Source organism: Lemur catta, chromosome 4, assembly GCF_020740605.2.
Source record: "Lemur catta isolate mLemCat1 chromosome 4, mLemCat1.pri, whole genome shotgun sequence".
In the NCBI taxonomy this organism is placed as follows: Eukaryota; Metazoa; Chordata; class Mammalia; order Primates; family Lemuridae; genus Lemur; species Lemur catta.
In genome coordinates this window covers 65,714,529-65,732,465 of record NC_059131.1, presented here as the reverse complement: position 1 = coordinate 65,732,465, position 17,937 = coordinate 65,714,529, and the positions used below count along the sequence as shown (strand labels likewise).

General features: G+C 37.8%; 1 protein-coding gene across 1 annotated transcript in view; it reads right to left on the bottom strand.

Moving 5' to 3' along the window:
- The window catches only part of DNAH6 (dynein axonemal heavy chain 6), a 240,745-nt gene that overhangs the window by 119,312 nt on the left and 103,496 nt on the right, over positions 1–17,937 (bottom strand). The window contains exons 23-30 of the mRNA XM_045549959.1: positions 17,664–17,760; positions 15,298–15,517; positions 13,825–13,989; positions 13,627–13,740; positions 11,095–11,220; positions 10,854–11,009; positions 10,247–10,408; positions 603–740 (exon numbers count right to left, since the gene is read on the bottom strand). Coding sequence (XP_045405915.1) covers positions 603–740; positions 10,247–10,408; positions 10,854–11,009; positions 11,095–11,220; positions 13,627–13,740; positions 13,825–13,989; positions 15,298–15,517; positions 17,664–17,760 — 1,178 coding nt within the window. The remainder of the gene's footprint in view (positions 1–602; positions 741–10,246; positions 10,409–10,853; positions 11,010–11,094; positions 11,221–13,626; positions 13,741–13,824; positions 13,990–15,297; positions 15,518–17,663; positions 17,761–17,937) is intronic.

Sequence of the window (17,937 nt, the reverse complement as noted above, 5' to 3'; positions counted from 1 at the left end):
CCCCTTCTCCAGGGACATACTTATAAGGGGCTAAAACAAAGTTTAAATAACAGGACCACTTTACGCTCTTAAATTTTCCAGTCCAGTGAGTTCTGGAGAGCCAAGCTTCCCTTGGGTTCCCCAGGACTCCTCCCGTTTTCCCACCAGCAGTAGGTGGAGCCTGGAGGCCATGATAAAGGCTGTGCAGCTGCAAGAGCCAGTGTCAGGAAAAACTAGTAAAGAACCAAATGTCAAAGGCAAGAACAAGAGAGGTGAGGAGGACAACAGGAGGTGGAAGGCAGAGGACAGGCTGTGTGTGTGTGTGTGTGTGTGAGTGTGTGTCTTTCAGGGTGGGAAGAACAGAGTTCCTTGAGGGCAGGAACTGAATCTCAATCTCTGTATCCTGAGGGCCCAGCACAGCACAGTGACACACACGTGTTTATCTGTGTTGCCTAGATGAGGAAGTAATTCACTCAAGTGAGTCGTGTTGGTGTAGTACCTACCAATTACACTGAAAACATGAACTAGATAGGCTACAGTTAGTTGGCATTGTCCTTCCTAAAATGCAACATTCTGTGAGTTGACTATAAACTTAAAAGCGACACTTTTGCCAAATGCCTTACCTTTGCGGCTTTGGCGTTTCTAATGGTAATGAGTTGCTGTGCAATGACTGACAAAACTTCTATGTCAATTCGGTTAAATTCGTCAAAGCAGCACCAGGCCCCTGACTGTGCCAAGCCACTGAAGAAGCGACCCATCATCTGAAATAAAAATAAAGCCTTTTAGTTTTGTATTGCACAGTCAACTCCTTCAAAAGTTAAATTTTGAGCTGAAATATTAAAGACAAAAGAGATGGTATTTGCAAATAAGCAATAGTTTTATGTGAATATTGGGCTATGTTTTTTTGCCTCTCTCCAGGTGATGTGAATCTAATTTTATTTTTAAGTAAAATAACAATCTGACCAATTTTCCTTCTTTTTCATAACCCCCACTTATCTATCTCTACAAATTCTTGACAGGTTCTCAAAGAATCTAACAGATGGAACAGACAAACTTAAAGTCTTAAAAAATTGAAAAAATTTACTAATGGAAGCTTTCATTGTCTTTAGAAGGTAGGCGGTGGACGGCACACAAGAACTCCTGAGCAGAAGGCATAGCTGCACAGGTTAACACAGTGGTTCTTAATTTCTTCTACAGCAGAATCCTAATGGTGGATAAAAATGAATATGTACTTGTGGCATCTAAAGTGTAGAATTTCTTTGGGGACTTGTTAAGCATTATACAAATATTGCATTATACTATATGTCTATATACCTTTAAAAATAGAGCTAATGTTTTTTCTGTTTCAAGGTGGTCAATTGAGCATACACTGCTACTTCCCCTTCCTCCAATTCCCACAAATCACAGAAAGACTAAAAGCTCTGTGTCTACACTTATATCTGTACCTGCCCAATAAAACCACAATGGAAAGGGAAACCAGCAGCAGGAAGCAAGTTTTGAAAAAAACGCTGGAAGATTAAAAGTACATGGAAACAGATTGGCCGACTGAGAAGGGAAAATTGTAGCCCCAAAGCAGAGGGAGGGAAGAATTTCCCTTCAATGAGGCCTCCAAGAAACTCCAAACCCAATATCAATACATACAAGTTGCGATGTCAACACGTACATGTAAGGAAAGCAGACACAGGCCCTTGGGCAATCTTTGGGAATTAGCCAAAGATCAACACTTGGAACAATCAGGTTTATAGGTCCCTCCTTTCTCTGTCTTTCCTTCCCCTTAACCCCAGGTAGAGTAAACAGGGCTCTTGCAATTTTAGTGCTGACTTTCCCACCAGGCTAAAACCAAGGACTGCCTTGTAGAGAAAGGGTGGAGATCTGCCTTGGGGAGATACTAGCAGACACTGGGAGAAGAAATTAGGCTTGGAAGATAAGGAAAACAAAGGAGAGAAACATGATTCCAAAATTGCACTTCAGTCACTGAGATTCAAAAATAATAAAGGAAAGCTTCATCCAGGAGTGAAACACACTGAAATGTATTATTTTAGAAGGAAAATCTTTATTATTTGGCATTTAATGGGGACTTTCTGTCTTCCTGGCTGCTCCATGCTCACACACTGTATGGGGAAGCCTGTTGTCCACATATGCTATATTTCCACGGTTAAGGAAGGAGCATTTTGGGGAAATAAGCTGTTCTCACTAATCAAATTAGTCCTTCATCCATACTTATAAACCAATAAGTGGAGATCAACAGGCATTTTGGAAAAATCAACAACAAGAAAGAGAAGGAATGAGAAGAATGAACTGAATAAGCCACCTTGGAGAAAATGGAGATAATTTAGGGAACAGAAGAGATATTAAAAAGAAATTTACATGGAATTCTCAGAGAGATTCAAGGGGAAATTGGATCCCTAAAATAAAACAAGATACTCTAAAAAAAAGGAATTAGTCAGAAATAACAAACAGAAACAGTCCCTGGAAATTAATAATAATATAGCCAAGATAAGAAAACAATTAGCTGGATGCACTGAGGGATAGAATGAAGAGGACTAAAGACTAAGCTGGTATCGTGGACAGCAATGCTGAGGATCTCTTCCATATTGTACAGCAGTGGTCTTTATACTTAGGGTGTGCATACTCCCTGGGGTACATGAAGACTTCCCAAGGGATATTTGTGGATGGGCAGTTTTAAAGGAAGCAACAAAGAAAATTCCAGATCATTATCTTTGATATAGTTTCTTTGTTAAAATTTATCTCCTTGAGAACATGTCTGTGGTCATACTGTTTCTTTGCAAGGGCCCTCTTCGCTGCTACTCCTGTTTGTGCAGTTTGTGCCTGGCTGAGGAGGAGCGTGGGGCTTAAAAATCCAGCCGTCACATGGCTTTGTCCGCCAAGTCATATGGCACAGACACAAGGGCTAAGTAGATGCCACTAGCAGGCCTGCTCTCACTCAAACCAAATCTTACTACAGTGCATTGTCCCAGGATGCAAAAACCTATAGGATGCCAAAAAAAGGAGTAATTCCAAAAGTTGATCTTGAACAAAGAGATGCTTACAATGACTGATTAGATAGCAAATACTTTTATCAATCAGGTAGTTTCCAATTATTTGCTTTCAACAAAAGTAAAGGAGAAGTTGATGCCTGTAAGCCAAAGATAACCAGAAACATACCTATACTCAAACACAATTGGGTTTATTACTTGTTCCAACAAGGGAGACCATGCACTATGCGGAACCATGAGAACCACAAGGGTTGTTTCAGTAAAAGGACATTGAGGGGCTTGTTATAGGTTTGGATTAGGAAATTTTGGGGGAAGATTCAATGAAGAAGGGTTTTGCTTTGTATATTAGTTTTCTAGGACTGCTGTAACAAATTGCCATAAACTGGGTACTTAATGCAACAGAAATTTATTCCCTCCCAGTTCTGGTGGCTAGAAGTCTGGCTCTAGGGGAGGGTTCTTCTTTGCCTCTTCATAGCTGCCAGCGGTTACAGGCATCCTTGGTGTTCCTTGGCTGGCACCGTATCACTGTAACCTCTGCCTCCTTTGTGTCTTCATGTGGCCTTCTTCTCTCTGTGTCTCTATATCCACATTTCCCTCTTCCTTTAAGGGCACCAGTCATTGGATTAGGGCCCATCCAATTCTAGCATGGCCTCACATTAACTAGATTACTTCTGTAAAGACTTTGTTTCCAAATCAGGTACATTCACAGGCATGAGGCATTAGGCCTTGAACATCTTTTTGGGAGACACAATTGAACGCACAACACTCTGAATTAGGTGCTGGTAGAAAGCAGGGGCAATTTTATGATGGGGGTCATAATAGTGCTCCTCTAGGAGGCTGACGGGCAGCTGGCTGAAGAAGCCGTTATTAGTAAGGATGTAGCAGTTACTCAGATTAGCAGGGAGAGGGCGATGTTAGGCCATTTTTGTGGTTCGGACAGAGTTCTTGTCTGTGTCTGTTCTCAGACATGATTATGGTGTGTTTTTTTTGTCTTGTTCCACAAGTGTAGACAGCGTGATGTTGGTGGTGAAATTGTGTTCAAGTGGAGAAGGAAATAGCCTGTTTGAGCCAGGTCAGATCTTAGCTGATAGCAGCCAGGGCCTACTTTTTTTTTTTTTTTTTCAATTTTCAGAGACTAATTGTTTTACCCTTAGAAATAATTTTTGGAGCCATTTATACCATTTCATTTTGTGAGGCTTTGTACTTCTTAACAGATTGTACTTCGAAAAATTTCAAACACATGCAAGAGATAAGAAGGTACACATCATCTAGTTTAACAATTACCAATATTTTGCTGTTTTTAAAATATTCCCGAACATTTTTCTGTTGTTGGAATATTTTAAAGCAAATCCCAGACATTGTATTATTTCACCATAAATTCTCTAACATGTAAGAACCTAAAAATTGTTCAAACCAATAAGACTAACATACTCAGACAAAACCCCAATAATTTTTTTCTTTCTTTTTTTTTTTTTGCGACAGAGTCTCGCTTTGTTGCCCAGGCTAGAGTGAGTGCCGTGGCGTCAGCCTAGCTCACAGCAACCTCAAACTCCTGGGCTTAAGCGATCCTACTGCCTCAGCCTCCTGAGTAGCTGGGACTACAGGCATGTGCCACCATGCCCGGCTAATTTTTTCTATATATATTTTAGTTGGCCAGATAATTTTTATTTCTATTTTTAGTAGAGATGGGGTCTCGCTCTTGCTCAGGCTGGTCTCGAACTCCTGAGCTCAAATGATCCACCCGCCTCGGCCTCCCAGAATGCTAGGATTACAGGTGTGAGCCACCGCGCCCGGCCCCCAATAATTTCTTAATATCATCTGATGCCAGTCCATGTTCAATTTTCCTCAGTGGGACCACAACTGTCCTTTTACAGTTGGCTTGTTTGGACAAGGATATAAACAAGGTCCAAACATTGCATTTGGTTATCGTGTCTCTTAAATCTCTTTAGATCTATAAAAGTTACCTGCATCCTCCTCCTTTTATGCAATTTATTTTTGAAGGTCTATAGGTTGTTTTCCCTATAGATTCCTCTTATTCTGTATTTAACTGATTGTATTCTTGTGGTGTTAATGTATTTTGTTATCTCATATACATGCCCTTTCTGAAAACTGATATTTAAATCTAATTGGATTTATTAGGTTGAAGTTTAAATTTTTTTGAAAAGGAAAAGTTCATAGCTTATATATTATAACAGGAGATACACATATTTCCTGGTTGTCCCACTTTCAGTGAAGTTATGATTGATCACTGGATTACTAGCCTGATTCATCATTATACACTTTCCAATTAATCTTTAACATAGTGGTTTTAGTAATGATGGTCATTGCTAGATTTGTTACATTTTTATGTAATAAATAGCAAAATAGTAATTTCTAATGTTATTATCCTTTCTGCATCTATTAACTGTGATTCTTCAATAAAGGAGAATTTTCCTCATTGATTCTTTTTATTACTCTGAAAAACAGTCCATAGGAAAGGCAGGGTAAATGCTTAATTTTTTTGCTTCATCAATTTTTCAAATAAGTTGTTCTAGAAACCTCCAAAGTGAACAAAGAGTGTTTTGTTTCATATTTTTATGTGAATAATTTTATATTCATGGATTCAAAAACATTTTATGTGTTTTGATCTGCTCCAGTCATTATTATCATTACTCTCACATTGTCTCGTCTTTGGCCAATGGAAGTCCCTTTTAGTAAGATTCTGATTGTTATTAATATGATCACAATAAGTTTTGGTGTTTTTTTATTGTTTCAGGTAGGACAAGATGTGGCAGGCTCATGTTATGCATTTGCTGCCGCAGACCTAGAACCAGCTCTGGTTACTTTTAGTAGGAAATGGTATTTAAGGCTACAGTCTGGGTACTAGATGTGCTCATTGTTACTAGGCTATCAATGTCCTTTTCCAGAGAACAGAACTATTAGTAAAAACTACAAGTCAATTAAAAAAAATCATAAACAAGCCAAGAGAAAATGGACAAATGATGTGAATAGGCATTTCACAGAAGAGAAAATACTAATGATTATAAACATTTGAAAAGATGTTCAACCTCATTAGCAACCAGGGGAATACAATGAAATACTATTTTGTACTCCTCTGATTGCAACAATTAAAGAGCCCAACAGCATGGGCAAGGATGTGGAGTGGAGGCAACTCATACAGTTCTGGTGGGAGTATAAATTATTACAATTACTCTGGAGAATGATTTGTTTTTATTGAGTGAACATGAAGACATATATGTACCCTGAGACCCACCCCTATACCCCAGGCTAGGGAAACCATGTATCCATGCACCTAGAGACGCGTGTAATGATGCTCATTGCTGCATTGCTTGCAGTAGCAAAATACTGTATTAAAAACAACCTAGATGCTTATCAGAAACAGAATGGATGAATGAATCATGGAATAGTCACAGAATAGAAGGCTACAGAGCAGTGAAAATGAATAAAACAGAGCTATAGTACCAACCTGGATGAATCTCATAGACAATGTGCTCAGTGGAAAAATCAAATTGTAGAATATAGCACACAGAATGATGCCATATTTTAAATTTAGGGGTACACACACACATATACACACATATGAATGATAACCCCTGAACTTAGAATAGAAGTTATCCCTGGTGAAAAGAGACAGGGGGCTTCAAATGTGCTGGTAACATTTTATTGCTTAGCTGGGAGGTGGTTAAATAAATATTCATTATTTTATTCTTTATAACTTTTTCTATTTCTTAATTTACACATAACATGTGTTTCTTTAAAAAAGAGAAAATTAGACTTAAATAAAAAGATGAGTTCAAATTCTGTCTCTGCCGTTTACTAGTGGTGACCCCAAATCACTGCTCCAAATCTCACTCCCATCCATGCAATGACGGCAATACCTTCCCCAGAGGATTGCTGGGAGGTAAGGGAGATATGCCTTGCACTGTGTCTAAACACAAAGTACCCACCCAGTGTTTGAGCATTTTGTTTGCTTTATGTAGGAAGAGTTCAAAGAGAAACAAATCCTGAGGGACAAGAGAATTTCTAAGGGAGTAGGAACTAGGTCTTAAGAAAGGCAGTTCCTCTGACCAAGGAACTGCTCTCTTTCTTGTGAAGTTGTCAGGAATGAAGAAGAGCAGGTAGAGAAAATAGGGAAAGGGGTCTGGTCAGAGCCTTGGGGAACATCAACACTAGAAGGAACATTTAAGGCAAGAAAGAATAGCCCTGGGGAGACAATCTTCTTTTGCTCAGAAATCTTATGCTCCAGAAACTCTTAGAGGACACCACTCTCCTTTCTCTGGGAATTGCCAACCATACCTGGCTCTCAACAGTCATGTATGCCCGTATGAATTTGACTCCACCCCTGCTTCTGGCTATAGCCCACGGGTCTAGGGATGGTCACCTGAACCCAGTTTGCCAACTAGGATCCCAGTTCTAAAATTTGAAATATGAACTCTCTCTTTTCTTGTCAAGGTTCTAATGAGAAGACCTTAAAGCACCTAATGCCAAGGAGGTGCCTGATACTGTTGTAGACCCTACCCTGCCTCAGTCATGTTCAACTCTTCTGTGGATTCCATGAGATATCCCACTATCCCAGTATCCTTTCAATAAATTCATTTTTTAAACTGTTGCATAAAAGATGAAATAAGAGTGTTTATGTGTTTAACAATCTAAACAAATAAAAAATTACTTTAGCAACAAGCAAAATAAAATATGAGAATATTTAAGAGCAGTGGAGAATAGAAGTAGGAAATCCAGAAAAAAGAACAGAGACATAATGATAAACAAAGAAGCAATAAAAGGAAGTTCCACTAGGCTGGAAAAAAAGAACATAATTTCTGATTAAAAAGCTCAAAAAGGCAAAAAAAAGAATGACAAAAATTATCTCATCTAGACACATCCTCATAAAATTTCATAATACCAAGAATCAAGAGAAAATCCCATAAGCTTCCAGAGAGAGGAAGTAAAATATTATTAACCCTCCAAAATGTATTAAGCTATTATCAAAATGTATTAAGCCTTATCATTAACACAACTGATACAAGAAGACAATGAAGTAAAGACTTCAAAATCATGAGAGAAAATGATTTTGAACCTATAATAATTCCACCTTCTCTCAAATTACCAATCAAATATGATGACCAAATAAAGATAGTCCTGGATATTCATAGACTTGAATGGGAAAAGAAATTGCTCAAGGAATTATCTCAAGAAAATTAAAAAAATGAGAAAGAAGAAAAATTGAGATACAAAGATTAGTGGCAGTTGAGTATACTCTAGAACAATGGTTCTTAAACTTGAGTGTGCATCAGATTCAACCAGAGATTTCTTTTAAAAAGCCTCAGGTTGCTGGAATCAAGCTCCAGAGTTTATGATTCAGTAGGTCTGGGGTGGCCTGATAGTCTATGTTTCTAACAAGTTATCAGGCGATGCTAACGCTGGTCCAGGGTTCATACTTTGAGAACCACTGCTCTAGAACTTAGCTTCTCAAAGTGGACCAGTATCAATTTGTGCCACCTTGGAGGATGTTAGAAATGCAATATTTCAGGCCCTGTCTCAGTCCTACAGATCAGAATATGTATTTTACTAAGACCTTCAGGTGATGTATAGTTAGAAAAACATTGTTCTAGAAGAAGTAAAGAAAGTGAAAAAGAAACAATAAAACAATCCATTAACTCTGATGCTTGGAATATTTTCCTTTGAATGGCAGTTCTGTGATGTATGCATTGATCCTTCTCTGTGGGTCCAATTATTCCATTAAATTTCATTGTTAGTAATTCTTGATACTCTTAAGTGCTGTATAAAAGGTTTACTTTTTTATACTCAACCCCCAGACAAAGCAACGAGGACTATTATAGTTATAGAATAGTGTGCAAATTTCATAAACCTTGACATGGTAAAGGTGAAGTTGGTATAGAAAATCCAACTTTATTAGACACAGAAGGTTGTATCTAATAAAATCCTTATCTATTTAACAAGTTGGCAGATAGGGTCCAAAGTTAATATATACAAATATAGAAATAAATATATGTGTTTAAAGTTTTAATAGCAATGACCAGAAGAACTGAAAAAAGAACAAGGATTCCTGCAAATTCAATAGTTTCTTTCAGAGGGTCTGTGAGGTCAAAGAATTTTTGTAAGAATACAAAAGTTTTATTTGCCTTTTCACTCTCATTCTTTCAAGAGAGTAAGCAGTATGAAAAGGTTATGGTTTTTTACACAGCAAATAACATTTAAGAAGCTACCACTTGTCAAGTTTTGGTGTGTTTCAAAGAAGAATATCAACAATTACCTAAAAACTTTATGAAAATATTCCTCTCTTTTGAGAGTACTTATCTATATGATGTTAGATTTTCTTCAAATACTTCAACCAAAATAACATATGCTAACAGACTGAATATAGAAGCAAATATGAGAATCTGGCTGTCTTCCATTATGTTAAACATTAGAGATTTTAAATTTATAAAAAATATGTTTATGTTACCATATAATGGCTTTACTTTAATTTTAAAACAAACAAATATATACCTGTTTTTTAATTTCTAACATGGTAAATATCTTTTTAAAATTTTTTAAAATTTTTAATTTTTTAAATTTCAGCATATTATGGGGGTACAAAAGTTTAGGTTACATATATTGCCCTTGCCCCCCTGCCCAATCAGAGCTTCAAGCGTGTCCATCCCCTAGATGGTGCTCATCGCACTCATTATGTATGTATACACCCGTCCCCTCCCCCCTCACATCTGCCCGACACCTGATTAATGTTATTCCTAAATGTGCTCTTAGGTGATGATCAGTGAAACCAATTTGATGGTGAGTACAAAACATGGTAAATATCAACAGAGGTAACACATAAGAACAAAAGTTCTTCGGAAGTCTCAATAATTTTTAAGAGTATTAAGGGGTACCATGACCAAAAAGTTTGAGAACATCTGCATTGAAAAAACTTACCATGAATTCTCATCTCCTACATATTTCATTTTCAATACACAATTCTCTGAAATGCTCATTTCTTCCTGTAAGCTTATTCCTTGTTCCTAGGTTTCCCTGTTATATTCCCCACCCCCTCCATCATTTGAGAAATCATCTCCTGGCTTGATTCTTACCTGGACTACCCAGGCCACCATGTGTTTGTTGATTTTTCTCTCTTGCTCTCTTTAACCATTCTTTGTCCCACTTCTTTTCCCTTGCTTGCCATCACCTCATTCTCTCCTTATTTTGTTATGTTATATTGCAAGTAGAGGATGACACATAAAACACTTAATGTTAAGATTCAGATACAGAGACTGTACCTTGTAGTCCAAGCCATCGGAACAGTTGAAGACCACACACTGGATGGCAAGAGCCTTTGCTAGATCTTTGGTCGTCTCTGTTTTTCCAGTGCCAGCAGGACCAGCTGGTGCGCCCCCCAGGTCAAGCTGCAAAGCTCCCATGAGGCAAAGATAGCAGCGATCCTGAAAAACATCAATAAATTGTCATTATCGGGCATGGTGGCGCATGCCTGTAGTCCCAGCTACTCAGGAGGCTGAGGCAGAAGGATTGCTTAAGCCCAGGAGTTTGAGGTTGCTGTGAGCTAGGCTGATGCCACGGCACTCACTCTAGCCCAGGCAACACAGCGAGACTCTGTCTCAAAAAAAAAAAAAAAAAAATTGTCATTATTGAAGGGAACTAACTCTGGCCACAGATTTATAAGTCATTCCTTTCCAAAGGAGCAGGGTCATTGTTTTCCATGAAAGGTTTTGTAACAATTGAAATACACTCAAAGGCCCTGCACATAATTAAATAATGCAAATCTTTCACAGCAAATGCGTTCAAGAGTTAGTGGTAGATGAAACTTCTCAAGACTTCTGATAAAAAAAGCACTTGCATCAACATTAACCTAAGTGATCAATAACTTACCGTGAGAGGAGTAATAACCAATCTTGGGCATGCACCCAAATACTCGTAGCCGTAAGTGTACTGAGAGAGTGCCATTCTAGCCACACAATTATCCAGGTCTATATCCCAATAATAGCGCAGTTGTCTCTGCCAGTCAAAGGAGTCAACTGTCCCTACCTACACAAGTGACATAAATGATGCATATATTAGATACACCAATTTCAGAAAGAAGTATATGATTTTACTTAAATGAAACATTTACCTTGGATTGAACAAGTTCGGTGACTATATCTCTTGCATGTACATCAATAGTAATCAATGCAGTTATGATGTTTCTGTGTAATTTAGGAAGACTGCCCCGAACTAGTGCAGCCAGAGCATTTAGTCTCTACAAATTAAAAAAATTGTTATGGTGAAATTTCCAACATCAGCTTGCACATATACTGTATTTTTTTCACTATTAAATTTGGAGTAGACATTGCTAAAATCATCTAGATTTAAGAATCCATAATTCTGTGACCAAACAGGATAATACTTTAACTTATAATTCCCATAAAGCTTCTATAAAGTATATGCTACCCCTACGCTCATTTTACATTTGAGGGAACTTAAGGTCAGAGAGTGTAAGTAACCTGATGGCAGTCACACAGTCATAAAGAGGCAAAAATGAGATGTGAGTGGATATTTGCTTCAAGGACAGCCCATGCTCTTAACACTATGTGATGATGTCTCTAGAGGAGACCAGTCCCCTGAAAATTAAATATGGATAAAGGTGATAATCCTCATTTTCAGGGGTAGTTTTTCCACCGATGGTCAGAAAACCTGATTGTTTTAACCAAGCCAATGACTGATTAAATGAAAATATTTTTGGAAGGATTTAGCTTCAAATTTTTACCTAAATGGTTAAATCTTTTTCAAAGAAGAGCAGTGCCTCTGAGAGCCTTGCACCACTGTGCTAAAATTTCACTTAGGCCAACCCTGATCAGGGACCACCTCTACATAGAAGTTGATGGAATCTTCTTTGGCAATCATTTCTCTTTCTGGGGCGCTAGAAAGTGAATGAGAATGTTTTCTCTTATTTTAAGAAAGTTGTTCACTCCTTTTTCTGTTTTAAGGATGCATCTTTAAAAATGCAATATTTCTTGGAAGTAGAATTGAATTTGGAGTTAAAGAGTAGGTCTAGGTCTTTATCAGATATATAGTTTGCAAATATTTTCCCCCATTCCCTAGGTTTTCCTCATTCTGTTGATTGTTTCCTTTGACGTGCAGAAGCTTTTTAGTTTGATGCAACCCCACTTGTCTATTTTTGTCTTTTTTTTGCTTGTGTTCTTGGTGTTGTAACCAAGAAATCAATGCCAAGGCCAATGTAATGAAGTGTTTCCCTTATGTTTTCTTTTAGGAGTTTTATAGTTTCCAGTTTTATGTTTAAATCCTTAATCTAACTTCTCCTATAACTTGATAGCAAAAAAACCAAATTAACCCAATTAAAACTGGGCAAAGGACTTGAATAACATTCTCCAAAGAAGACATACAAATGGCTAACAGATATTTATGAAAAGATGCTCAGCAACGCTAATTATCAGGGAAATGCATATCAAAACCATAATGAGATGTCAGTCACACTGTTAGGATAACTATTATTAAAAAATACCAAAAGATAACAAGTTTTGGCAAGGATGTGGATAAAAGAGAACCTTTGTATACTGTTGGTGGGAATGTAAAAATGGTGAAGCCATTATGGAAAACGGTATGCTGGTTCCTCAAAAAATTAAAAATGGTACTACCATATGACCTGGCAATCTCACTCTGGGCATATATCCAAAATAACTAAAATCAGGATCTAGAGGAGATTATCTGCATTCCTGTGTTCATTGCAGCATTATTCACAATAGCCAAGATGTGGAAACTAAATGTCCATCAAAGGATGAATGGATAAAGACAATGTGGTATTTATGTAAAATGGAATATTACTCATCTTTAAAAAAGGAAATCCTATCATGTGTGTCAACATGGATAAACCTGGAGACATTAAGTTAACTGAAATGAGCCAGTCATAGAAGGATAAGTATTGCATGATTCCATTTATATGAGTTATCTAAAACTAGTCAAACTCATAGAAACAGAGGTAAATGGTAGTTATTGGGGGTGGGGAGAGGGGGAAATGGGAAGTTGCTGTTTAATGGGTATAAAGGTTCAGTTATAGAAAGATGAATAGGTTCTAGAGATCTGTATAATATTGGGCCTATTGTTAATAATACTGTACTGCACACTTAGAAATTCGTTAAGAGGCTAGATTAGGCTTAGCTATAAAATAGCATTTCCCAGCTATAGCAAAAAAGTTCTTGTAGAATAGTATTTAAATTCATTCAATTATTTATTATTTTTTGATAGCTGCCTGTAGTTCTTTAAAATAGCAGAAGAGTCTATCTTGAGCCTAGAAATAGAAATGGCACAAATCCGGAGGTTTTCCTCAGTTGAATAAACTTCCATGAGAGGTATCCAGGACCAAGTAAATATAATTTCTCCTTAAAAGTTGCAAACTATTATAACCCTGATGTTTTCCTCTTGAATTGTTTTTTTCTCCTGTTTCTGTAAGTATCCATATAAATATGACACAGACACCAAGGTAGTGTCCATAAGAAAAGTTGAACACAAATGGTTTTAGTAAGAACCCCAAGGCTTTGGAACTTGTCTCAGAGCATTAGAATTTCTGAAATAAAGTGCATTTGCATTAACCATGCTAATAAAAACCACTGAGACCATTCTGCACAGCGACATGTTCAACATAACTCACCTCAAAATTTACTTTTTCAAAATTCTCCAGGGCCTCTACATGATTACTATTTTTTGTTTCCAGACATTCTGTCAAATCCCGGCACCACATAATTTGGGAAATGGTCAGGATAACCTGCAAGAAAACATCTTCTTTGAGTGTGTAATGCATCTCAGCAAAAAAGGATTCTGAGAAGAGAATTTAACAAGTGCGAATTACTTGAGAAGGGTGACCAGCAATCACCCATTCTGTCCTCAGTTTCCCCTGATAGTCAGCGATGGCAGCTTTGCACAGGCGACGCAGAGATGTGAACATGGCTTCCTCCACTTTACCAAGCCATTCTTCCACATTGCCTCGAGCCTTGAGGCCTTTTCCTAAGCTAACCTAGAAAGTAATCAGAACAATGACAAAATGGCTCATGTGGGACTTGTAAGCTGTACATCTTCTGTATTTCCATAATAGAACCCCTGAACGATGTAAATGCTGAAGCCTGGCCACAAATATCAGAACTTTCTATATTCTGCTATATACCTATCCCCACCAACTTATTGCCTTATTTTAAAGCTCCCCCTTGGCAACAGCTCCCTAAAAGAGGAGTCTATGTGCACTACACGAATTTCTTCACTTATTTCATTTTGCTACTCCTTGCCATCTGATTTTTGCCCCTGACCACTTCTCTAAACCTGTTCTCATTAAGGTTACCCATGTTCTCCCAACTGAAAAGTCCAATTGACACTTTTTAGTACTCCTCATATTTATTTTTTGGACTTCCAGTGGCTTGACTGTCCTGCTTGTTTTGGTCTCCTTCATCAGTTCTTATTCTACTCTCTCCAAATTTCATGTTTTCCCAAGATTTTGTCCTTGGTCTTCCCCTTCCTCTTCTTCTGCATCAGTAATGAGCAAATTCTTTTGCGAGAGGATCAATTCAGGACAAATAAAATGTTTATGTGTTCCTGCTACTCCCATAGATCCACCACTGTGCTCTACTGGATCCAATTCCTTGGTATGTTCCTGCAGTTCCTCTGTCTGGAATGCTCCACCCTTCCATGCCCACATGGCAGATACTGCTCTCCATCACCCTTAACTCTGTGTGTGTGTCTGTGTGTGAGAGCACGGGCATGGCCCTTCTCTGTGAAGTCACATTGTTCCTCACAGTCTGCCAATGCATTCAGTCTCTTGGGGTTCCCCATATGCCAGGCACTGTGCGGTGCCCTGGAGATGGTGCCACCAATAACTAACACTTACATAGTGCTTACTGGATACTGCTCTAATTTACATATAGTAACTCCTGAACATCCTCTTCATTCCCTCAGTCAGGTAGTACTACCAATTCCTAATTTATAGATGAGATTATAGGCTGGGACTTGAACCCAGGTGGCCTGGCAGTACAACCAAAGCTTTCAACCCATCCACCACTGCGTCTCTTGTGGAGGGTTTAATAAGACATAGTTCCAGTTTTCTCTATTCTGTTTCCAAGAACAGAACACATGTCTCTGTTATTGCATTTACTGTGGTAATTTTTAATTGTTTGTTTGACTAGTTTTCCACTTGACTTTGAGCTCTTTGAGGGCAGGAATTTTATCTTGGTTATCCTTGAACCTGCTTAGAGTGAGAATAAATAGACCTCTACTCCCACCCCTACAAGAGTAACAAAATTTTTCAATTAAGAATTATAAACAAAAAGAACCTTACCCTTTCTCCCTCTGGTGACAGCATCGCTAAAATATCATTAGTATACACCTTTTCTGGCTCTGCATCAAAACCAGGAATTTTTCCTTCAGCAGGAGGCATGAGAGCAAATTCGAGCCTTGAAATGGAGTCGAAGCATTTCCTTAAATGTGGCTGCACAGCCTGTGGATTTCGTGTCTGGGCCAGAATCTCCAGAAGTTCATCATTTGACAAGAAGTAAAATCTGTGTTAAAGAACATCCTTAAAATATAACTGGAAATTGAAATAAAGCCTTAGACAGACATAAAAAATAAATTCCTTAGCCACATCTCTTCCCTATCCACTGATTTCCTGGACCTCCAATCATACTGGTCCTGGTTTGCTGGGGAAGACATTGCTGTGAGGTTTAGTGATAATGCATCTCAAACACCTAGAATTAATGCCTAGTACATAAAAGATATTTTTCAAAAAAATTGTAAAATTCTAGCTGCTGTTATAATACTGATTTATTTACCTATCTATCTTCCTTGGCTTTGGGCTCCAAGAGTAAAGATATATTATTTGTTTTCCCTAAAATCTAGCTTGGTACGTCACACATACCTGGTATTCAATACATTGTTTGTTGAACAGATAATAGATGAATGGGTGGTTGCAGGAGAACCTTGTTTGGTTCTGTGAATGTACACTGGGCCATTCAATTAATTCAAAGGTACAAGCTAGTCCCTGCAACATGTGCTACTGTGAAAAGTGGTAGAATGGAATACAATTTTGCTAACGCACCACCTCCAACTATAAGAGGCTATACTTATTTAGAAATAAAACATTTTGTATATATTTCAGTATCTTACCAGCAAGTTAGCTAAAGGAAATTGTAAACTTAAAGAATACTATTTTGCTATAGATCAGAGGTTGGCAAATTACAGCCCAAATCTGGTCTGCTACCTATTTTTGTAAATACAGTTGTGTTGTCACACAGCCATGCAGACATACTGTTATGGCTCTTTTTGTGCTATAATGGCTGAGCTGTGTAGCTGTAACAGGGACTATATGGCCTACAAAGCTATGGATATTTACTGTGTGGCCTTTTATTAAAATATTGCTCCTCCCTGCTCTAGATAACTAAAAATATTCTTCCAAATGCCAGTCTTCATGCAATATAGTTTCTGTATTATGTTTAAACTCTCTGAATAACTCCAAAGGAATTTGATTTATTATCTCAACTGACTATCCCAGTTCATTCTACAGCAGGTCAGAGCAATTAACAATTTAGGTTTAAGACAATGGTTTTCAAATATTTTTCCCCAATTAGCAAGTGTCCTTTCTACTGCTATCCCCATCCCTAACTCTCTTACATTTTGAAGGACTAAGTGTACAAACCAGCATTTAGTAAATGCGCTTGATAGTTAGTTGTCAACTTAGCAATATTCCTATATCACACAGAAACTAAAATGACACTTCTTAGACTCTCTTTCCGGTAACTTTCAGATTAGATTCTGCACATGAGATACTCTTCTGTGACTGAGAAGGTGGAAGGCAAGCAGAAGCCATTATTCTTCCATTTAAGTAAGGGTGGAAGGAAGGGGGCAGGGTTTTGTCCTCAGTTTTCAGGTGTTCTCCCGATAATCACTCCCTTTCTTGTTACAGGGAACTGAGACTTTGGTGGTGCTTCCCTGAGATCTCTGCCCGCACCTCCATATTTCCTCAAAGTGGCCCTCATTTCTTCACTTCTTCTGCCTCTAGCATCTGTGAGAACCTTTAATTCCCTGTATGAAACACTTGCTCTAAACACCTAGAGTGACTTCTGTGTTTCTAACCAAACCTTGCCCAAGTAATATAACCAGATGTGAAAATGTAACTATTTCTAGGGCTCTCATTTACTTGAGGGTACCAAAGTGTTAAAGCTGGAGAGGCTAGAGATAGGAAGATGTTTTTGTAGAGAGATGTGCTAAGGGCTCCCTCTACATACATGAAGAGGGGTGGCATCACTCTCCTGAAGCCTAGGCATTCTAGGGACCTGAAAGGTGTCCCCACCAATTAACCTAAAGAAAACTGCTCAGGCAACACAGTTCTCTCTAACCTTTCACACACGCATCTATGGACCCATGGACACGTGCATGTGCACAAGTACACTCATTCAACAGTAAAACAATACTGCCATCAAGAATCTTTTCAGCACCTTGGGTACATACCTGTTCAAACTTTACCAAATATTTTATATTTATCCTTGAGACTTACACTGCCCAATCAAGATACTAGCTGGATTTTCATTATTGTAGATCTTTCTTGTTTCCCTGTCTGATTCCCTGATACTTTGGGGTTATAATCATAACCTCAAATTGGCCAATAATCATAGGTACTAAAAAACATCTTAGGTTGCTTTATAAACTTACCTTGGAAAGATAACTCTTTTTGATTCTAAATGTGCCTCTAGACACTTCTGAATTTGGTCAAGTAATGCATTATTGTTTTGAAAAGTCTCTAGAAGCCCTGTTTATTGAAAAAAAACGTATTGGTAAAATTGTGTTAAAATAAAAAGAGAATATAATTTTAAATAGAAATAAAATATACTATTAACATTGTAAAAGCTTTGGTATTATTTGACAAAGTAATTATCTAAAATAATAATTGGGGGATTGGCTAAGCGTTTTAACTATTACTTTTAAT